Source organism: Lycium ferocissimum, chromosome 1 (genome assembly GCF_029784015.1).
Source record: "Lycium ferocissimum isolate CSIRO_LF1 chromosome 1, AGI_CSIRO_Lferr_CH_V1, whole genome shotgun sequence".
In the NCBI taxonomy this organism is placed as follows: domain Eukaryota; kingdom Viridiplantae; phylum Streptophyta; class Magnoliopsida; order Solanales; family Solanaceae; genus Lycium; species Lycium ferocissimum.
Window position 1 is genome coordinate 10,852,830 of NC_081342.1, and position 8,671 is coordinate 10,861,500.

The window sequence follows — 8,671 nt, forward strand, 5'->3', positions numbered from 1 at the left end:
ATCATCAACCCAATGACATGTAATAGCAAAAAAAATCTAACTTGTTAAGACTAAGACCCAAATCGGCGGTAAGAGAAACACTACAATTTAAAGAATTAAATACATGGCGCAAATAAAATCTATATTTTTTATACAAATCTATAATATCCGCTGCAAGTACTTCTAGGAATACCCTCAAATAACGGATTATAACAACGTTGAATATAAGTTTCAACGTTGTTTCTAGCAATCTTTTGAATAGCTATTTCTACACGCTCTTTTTTCTTGTCATAGCAAAAAAATTTTACGGTTCGTGGTTATCGTCATTTGAATACCGCCACATTTGAATCCGTTTGCTCTCCCCAAACATCCTTATGTTTAGCTTTCATATGACCCGTTAGTGTACCCGTTCCACCATCCTTACTAGTTTGTTGCCTAAAAACAAATTCTTGTTTACATAAATTACATTTAGCTATTTCTCTTTCCTTATTCTTAGTCATAAATTTCCAAATTTTAGCCGTTGGCTTTCGAGTTCTTGGCGGTTTGTCTTATGTATGTGATTGTGCGGGACCTGTATCTCCTATGGGATTTTCGGGGGCTTGTGTTTCATCGTCATCATCATCATCATCATCATCAATTTCATTAAAAATTTCGGTATAATGTTGTTGCATTGCCTCATGATTTAAAAGTGGATTATTTCCACCAACATCTATACCTAAATTAGATGTTTCGTTCACAAATGTTTCCTCATTAAACCACCCCTAACAATACCCTCTTACCGCATGGCACGCGTCTAAATCTCTTTGCCATTATTAAATAGAATTAATTTAAATCACACTCAAATAAAGCACAAGAAAATAATTTGCAACAAATTAAATTGCTAGAATTAAATTGCGTAAATTAAATAGCGGAAAATAAAGATAGAGTTGGAACAAAGGTACCAAATTGCCGGACTAATTTCCAATAAAGTGAAGGCGGCTAGAATTGCAAATCCACCAAAGCTTTGGAGCTACTTCGGATTGTTGCAAAATCACTAATTCCACCAATAATTTTTTTTATAATTGCAAAATTAATAATTGAAACTAGAATAAAACTTTATAATATTTAATTGAGAGAAATTTAAAGTGACTAATTGTTGCAAAGTAACTATAATTGAAAGAAATTGAGAAAAAGAGAAGAGTGAATTGGTGTGGATTAAAATGGAAATGGAGAGGGGTTTATATAGGGGTGGGGGATGAGTTAAAGTGTTAAAAAAAAAAAAGTTTGGGGGGGGGGGGGGGGGGGGGGGGTTGGGGGGGGCAAAAGGGGAATTTGGCAAATGGCGGGTTGACCAGTCCGGTCAAACCCACAATGGCAACGGCTCCTAAAAAAAAAAAAAATCGTTTTTGGCCGGTTAAAGCGTAGGTTCCGGTTTGACGATTGCGGTTATCCCTAAAATACAAACCCAGGACGGGTAAAAAATAAACGGTTGGCAGAGCCGTAGCAGATTCCGTTAAGGTTTGAAAATTAAAACCTGACCGGTTGCCAGGCTTACATATCAAGCATTTACAAGTGTTAGGGCCTGTGTCAAATGACTCAAGTGTTAGGGCCTATGTCAAATGATTCATTCTGCTGACCAAAAAAATAAAGGGTACTTAGTTTAATTGCATGAAAATTGATAAAATGGAACACTTGACAGTGATAAGTAACATCCAACTGGAAACAGATTTTAGCCTTAATTAAGATCGGGGATGAAGAATTATTTTGCACGTATATACTATAGGAAGATACAGGTATTAATTGTGTCAATGCACAATTAAGCCGTGTTTTGGAAGATGCAATCATCTTATTAATGAGATTGCTTCACTAGGCACGTGGTACTGTTTAGTTTTCCCCTTCAATCAAGACTAGATTTGTACTTCCTTTAATCACAAAATGAGGAACGGGATTAGTTTAATTAATCTTCAGAAATTGCTATTGTCTTCATATGCTTAGGAACCGGTCTTCATTGGATACCCATAATCTGAATCTACAACATCAAATTATCAGAAAAAGAAAATAAAAAACAACTAGAGAACAATCCAGAACATAATTTGACTCCAGTTGGAGTTGACCCAGTTTAATTCTTGGGAACAATTCTTACTGCGAAATACGGTGTTTTAGAATGTCACTTTTGGAGAATGATCATCTTGTACATTTTTCTTTCATGTTTTAGCCTTTACATGTATCTTAATTATTAATGTTATTTATGAAACACGAACAATTTCGTAATGGGTTAACTGCTAGTGATTATTGTGAAAGAATCTGATTATCCAGCAAAAAAATTTAAGTTAATGGATGAAGTACTCTATTTAACTCTCTTTAGAGACCCTTACACAATAGATGAGGTATAAGTACATATATACAAAGCATTCTCTAACACCCTCTCGCACGTGTTAACAAACATGAAAACTCTGGAGGGACAGATTAGTTAGGTTCAACATGCTAATGGTTGAAGCAATGGTAGTGGTTCGATGGGCTAAATTTAGAGAAACTAAGAGAGCTAAGAGGAGCTAAACTGAGAAATTAAAGAAGCTCTTATAGATAGTTTAGTGGTTCACCTTAACAAACGTACTATCACATTGTGAAGTATGAAATATTAATATGAGTATATATTATGACTGATCCGTAACTACTTAAGTATCGCAAATTATCGCGAGAGTTAATTATGATTCACTAGGAGATCAGTGAATTAGTTTCACGATAGATATGATGTCACATCTAATAATTAAGTTAAACTTGATATTCATAAACCTGCATAATGTTTGCAGAGGGCCGGGGAAGCAAAAGTTTCAAATTCCAGTTTAATTAAAACGTATGTTCTTGTACTTTTTTAGCATGCCGAATATTAATTCTTCAATTCTCCATTTTAACTTTCATGCATGTGAGTACATTCATGGTGCATGATATTAAGTTATTAACCAAAGTCAGTGGCAGCTATGATGCAGCTAAACTATAAACAACTAAAACACATTTGGTTTATGGATTTTTTACCATCAAATTGTAATTGATTTTAAGCTAAAAATAGCTGTATTTGGCAGGTTCAAATCCGATTGAAGATTGATAATAATCATTCATTAGATTTGATACAATGGAAATACTCATCTTAAAAAAGTCACAAGTGTTGATATATACTTGATTGCTGCAAGCTTCGCCTTTATGCATGCATGTTTGTCCTATCATCATCCTACTGTGTCATTACATTCGATTTTTTTATTTTCTTTTAGATTTTTTTTAATAGTAGTTAATTTCATAATACTGGTACTTACTAGAAGATATTAATTGTTTTTTAAAAACCTGAATGCTATGTTACTTCGTAGAAAAAGAGGTTTCATTACTAACTTTTATTTAGTACTAGAGGTTTTTTATACATCTCCTTTGTATATGACAATTGAAATGCTGTGTTTGTTAGTATTTTAATTTAGAAAGCAATGCGACTTATTGTCGATAAATTTTATTATAAATAGTAGGATATAATCTAAAAGATATCTGATAGTGATTAATTAAATGAATTTATCTAAATCCTTTTGTAGTCACATGAAACTAAACTAATGTGGCAAATTGTCATATATCCTGCCAACCAGATTGTCGTCATGTTATAGAAATTGTAGCACTACAAAACACATAAAAGTAGGGTTGTTCTTTTCTTTACACAGCCATAAAGTAGAGTTGTACAATAATGTATGTAGTAATTAATATAATAACATGAATCTTACTCTAGGGATCAAAATAAAAGATAAAATACTCCTTCCTTTTAATTAAACCCGCTAATGATCATATCCTTTTTACCATATATATTTGACTTGCAGTAATTAATATTTTGTGTACGTCTCCAAACGCATGCACATAAAAAATAAAGAGGAGTGTAACTTCTATATATATACACTAAACATAGTTATAGATGTATGTTTATAATAAGTGAAATCAGTTTAATGTTTATAATAAGTGAAATCAGTTTTACGCATATTATGACAAAGTAAAATACAGCGATAGTGTAAATTTTTAAAGATAAATCCTAAAGAATTGTCTTAAGAATTCAATTAGGCTCTCCACCTTTAACGTCTAAGTCACGTGACAACCTTTAGTAAATACAAAATGAGCACATGCATGGACTATAAGACAGATGCACTAAGATAGCTGAGAAGATAACTGAGAAGTGAGAAGGACTTCTCAATATTATATGTATATACCCCCATGTGATACTTCTTCAGAAAAATTCAGATCAATCCCCACCATTCCCCTATTTCATTATTGTATACCCTAATTCTCACCACATATTATATGAATCTTCAAATCCCATCCCCTTTTTATGGATTTAATTTTACCAACCAACATTTGGAGAAATATCTAGAATAAGTGTTATTGTCTGATCACTATCAAAGGGTGAAATGAGATTGGATGCCTGAAGTTCCTCCGGTCTTAATTAGAGATTTTGAGTTTAAGTTGAAAAAACTCCTGATAGAGAGCGCTTCCTCATTTATGAGCCCGACGAAAGATCAGAAAAAAGATTAGTCTCTCTCTCTTTTAGCAAAAAACGAAATAATCATAGTCATTGTTTAACACATTCTTTTATTTATGCTTTCTTGTTATGAAAAAGTAAATATTCAAATTGGTAATTTTAAAGTAAGATTAAATCACTTAAGATTGTAGTGAGGTGATTATACTTTTTATTCTTAATCAAAGGTCTCGGGGTTGAGTCGTGGGTACAGAATTGTCTTCGGGCGCTTTACTCCCAAAGTGAGATTTCCCGTGAAAACCTGAATTAGTTGGGTTCTAAAGTGGGTATCTGACACGGATGAAAAAGAAAGAGTAAAGCAACTCTATATTTTTGCTATGATGGTAATCTTTTATTTTGGGTAACTTATTAGAGGATTAAATAACAAGGTAGAACATTAAGTTAAAGCCAACTTAGCAGTTGCATTGTACCGTGTTCTTAATGGTAATTAAGTTAAAGCCAGCTTAACAGGTGTATGGTGTCATCTTCTTAATTGTAATTAAGTTAAAGCCAACTTAACAGTTGTATGGTGTCATCTTCTTATCTTAAAGCCAAAATAACAGTTGTATTTTGTCGTCTTCTTCATGGTAAGTCGGATTTGTCGGTTTGGTTTGCGTAGTTTAGATGCTTCCTATCAGCATCTAGAGTCAAATCAAATGTAAATTCTAGTCTCTTTTTGGAAATTATGACACGTTTAGGTGTTCCTTTCATTCCATTGAAGAAGAACGAAAAAATAAAAATAAAAACTATAGAAAATAAGATCAGAAGGTTAATTTTGAATATATCAAATTAGTTACAAAACTCGGGCGTATACACTAATAATAATATGCCTAAATTACTTAGAACTTTTGAAAGGTCTCAATTATAAAGCACCAACACATTTAACAATAAAAGAACCGCCTATAAAATTCGTATACCCCTTGGCTAATAAGATTTTTTAATAATTCGTCGCTAGATAGGGATATTGATAATTTTTATTATTTATCGACAGAAGTTGTTTTTCGCTAATTTTTTTCAATACATAGTGAAACTTTTTTTTTTCTGTGAGAAATTAATATTTAAACTAAATTAAATGCATTGCTCCTTGAATTTTCGAGCCCATTATTTGTATGGAAAGGATGAACGTTATATTCATTTTAAGTTCGATATAAATAGTCCCTACAATTAGAAAGTAATTGTAGGGACTGTTCAGAAAGTAACCAACACTCCATTTCCGAGAAAAAGTTTTGACCATTTTTAATTACACTTTCCTCCACAAATTAAAGTCCCAACATGTGCTCCATATAAGAAGCCATTTTTTCCCACTATTCTCCTGCCCCCCTCTCTCTCTTTAGTTTCTCCACAAAACCTCCATAGTTGGCGATCCATAATGTAGCTCACATCAAGATGGGAAGAAGAACACACACAAACCCTAAATCTTACACTCTCCCTTCTTCCCCTACCCGCTCTCTTTCTTCTTCTTCCTCTTCCGATTTCGAATTCACCATTGCCCTTTCTCCACGTAGTCGGAAATCTAATACTAACATATGCCCGGCTGACGAACTTTTCTACAAAGGCCAGCTCCTTCCACTCCACCAATCCCCACGTTTGTCTATGGTTCGCACTCTCCTTCTGGCCTCTTCCTCGACCTCTTCCAGCTCTGATACCACGACCACTGCTTCTCGTGATTCCACAGGAAGCAGTGGTAGCTCCAATGACTCACAGTATTCGTACTCGAGTGGTGACCTCGTCCTCCTCCCCGAAGGATGTGACTCTTCTCGACCTAGTTCTGTTGCGGAGGAGGACGAGTTCAAGCGTCTTAACAACTCGATAAATAACATTATCCCTTGTGGCACTACAGGGGCTTCCTCTATCAAGAAGGGTACTAATAAGTACTTGAACTTTCGCTCTCGAGATTCTCTTCCGTGTTTCGCAAGGAATCTAATAAGAACAACCGGAATATTAATGATTCTGATGGGATCTCAGGAACTCTGCCTGCTCAGACTTCCTCAGTGAGGCGAATGAGTACGTCCGCTCGAGAAGTCATGCGTAAGTACTTGAAAAAGGTCAAGCCTTTGTACGAGAAATTATCCCAAAAGCCTTCAGAGAAAATTATGGTATCGTCAAGTACTGTGACCTTATGCAAAAGTAGAGAGAATATTGGTATCAAAGAAAGCACTCAAAATACAACAATTTCACATTCTTTTTCGGGAATTTGAGGTATCCTAGGAGGAGAAGCTACGTGTCAAGCTGTCCATCGTCGATGAGATCATCACCAAGTCATTCTGGTATCCTTAGTAGAAGTGGGTTCAACACGCCAACCAATAAGACGACGACAGGTGGAATTGGTTCATCAGATGCATCAACGATGGAGGAGCTACAAAATGCAATTCAAGGTGCTATTGCACATTGCAAAAATTCCATGCTTCAGAGCCACAGCGCTACTTAATAAGAACTTGGGTCAGTAATGAAATTTAATTAACAAGTTTTAGTGTTTTTTTCCCAAGGTAAATAAGGAAAAAAAGATCAAGAGTTTTTGTGTTTGCTAGTTAATTAGTTATTGGATCTAAAGGGTTTTATTTTATTTAGTGGGTTATTTGACTGATGAAGACGAGGAATTTAACCTTTTTGTTGTTTTTTTGTCCTTCTGTTTCATTATAGTTTTAACCTAGCCGTTGTGTCTTGATCTAAGTTTTAATGAGTTGCATGTGATGTTATTAATGGATCACTCATTTGGATTTTTCTATCTTCTGTTTTGTTCCATTGAAATTTGGTGCGTCTTGGAATTTGTACTCCGTAGTTTGTCTTCTACTCTCTCTCTCTCTGCCGTATTAGATGATGGAATCTGAGTGAGTTAAAGTACTTACATTATTTTTACAATTCTTATGAGTGTGTAATTTTGGAGTATGACTTAGTCTAACGGTATATGTTTTCACTTATAAGTAATTATGAGAGGGTACGTAGTACAGGTATTATTAATGCAATAAGGTTTGTAAGCGTATGAGAATCTTCCATGTGCCTCATGAGAAGATTGAGTGTAGTTTCAAGACTTCGATCTGGTTGGACATATGACCGGTGACATTTATTATGGGAAGCAACTTTGAAGTTTCTATAGTTTGAATTTGAAATTTATTCAAACTACGAAACATTCGAAGTAAACTAGCCATGTTTTCCATAATTCCATCTTCTTTGAAGTTGATGCTTCTCCGCAATAATTCCCTTTTAAGAGTTTAGCTTAGATAGATTGATAATGTAAATATAATATTTTTATTATCATTTTATCATCGTGTGATCTATAGGTCACGGATTTGAAATGGAAGCGATAATTAATCATATAATTTCAAGAGATGCGGCGACCCTCATCAGGATGATTTGTGCACTACCCTTTAATTTATTCAAAAGCAATTACAAGCAACCTTTCTTAAAAATTGAATTTATAATTTTAAAAATAAGACACGTTAGATAATGTAAAGTTGCACTATCAATAGATATACTTATAATAGATATTCCTAAATAATCATTTGTATCCCGTTCATCCCACCACCCTACCACAGCCTTGTGGTCTAACCTATTTTTTGTTCTTCTGGTCTTCTCGAGTTTAATCCTATAATCTTCTCAAATATTACCCTTTCATTCTCAGTCAACACCGACAAAACTAGCGGTGTCACCTTCAATTAAATGCTTTTTTCCCCTCATAATTTTGACTTTAGGCATCACTTGAGTCGTGACTTAAATTTCTGCTATGGAGTTTCTTCAAATTCATTATGGAATTTTTACGCACGTATTTTTCAAGTCAATGGGTAGATTCGTATGCCGACCAAAAAAAGTCTTTAGTTCTAATAGTATCTCGAACTTGGTTGCTTGAAAACATATCACACAATTTTCTTGTTCCAATATATCCTGACGTTGTGAATTTTGGAACTTGTATATTTTCTCAAGCAGTCGAAATCTTGGAATTCATAAGATATTGAATTTAACTTCAGTTTGGACGTATATGAACGTCAATTACGGAATTTTAATTTTTAAATTGTAAAATTCCAAATGGAGTGAATTATGTAGTATTCTGCAATTTTTTTGTCATAAGCTACTCACTAGGCCGGAGCCAAACTGAGTAACTTTGGCTCAACTCCCTTATTTGTATTTAAAAAAAAAAAATACTATTTAATATATGTATAAATAATATATTCAGAGTTTAATAAT

General features: G+C 33.9%; 1 protein-coding gene and 1 pseudogene across 1 annotated transcript; both read left to right on the forward strand.

The window, feature by feature from the left end:
• The first annotated feature begins 5,729 nt into the window (after positions 1 to 5,729).
• On the forward strand, positions 5,730 to 7,217 carry LOC132047438 (probable membrane-associated kinase regulator 1). The gene is given in 3 exon segments (XM_059438486.1): positions 5,730 to 6,374; positions 6,377 to 6,676; positions 6,679 to 7,217. Coding segments are annotated over 3 exon segments (1,038 nt in total). The 5' UTR covers positions 5,730 to 5,878; the 3' UTR covers positions 6,921 to 7,217.
• Positions 7,218 to 7,471: 254 nt separating this feature from the next.
• Positions 7,472 to 8,671, forward strand: part of LOC132062035 (probable membrane-associated kinase regulator 1) — a 2,347-nt pseudogene continuing 1,147 nt past the window's right edge.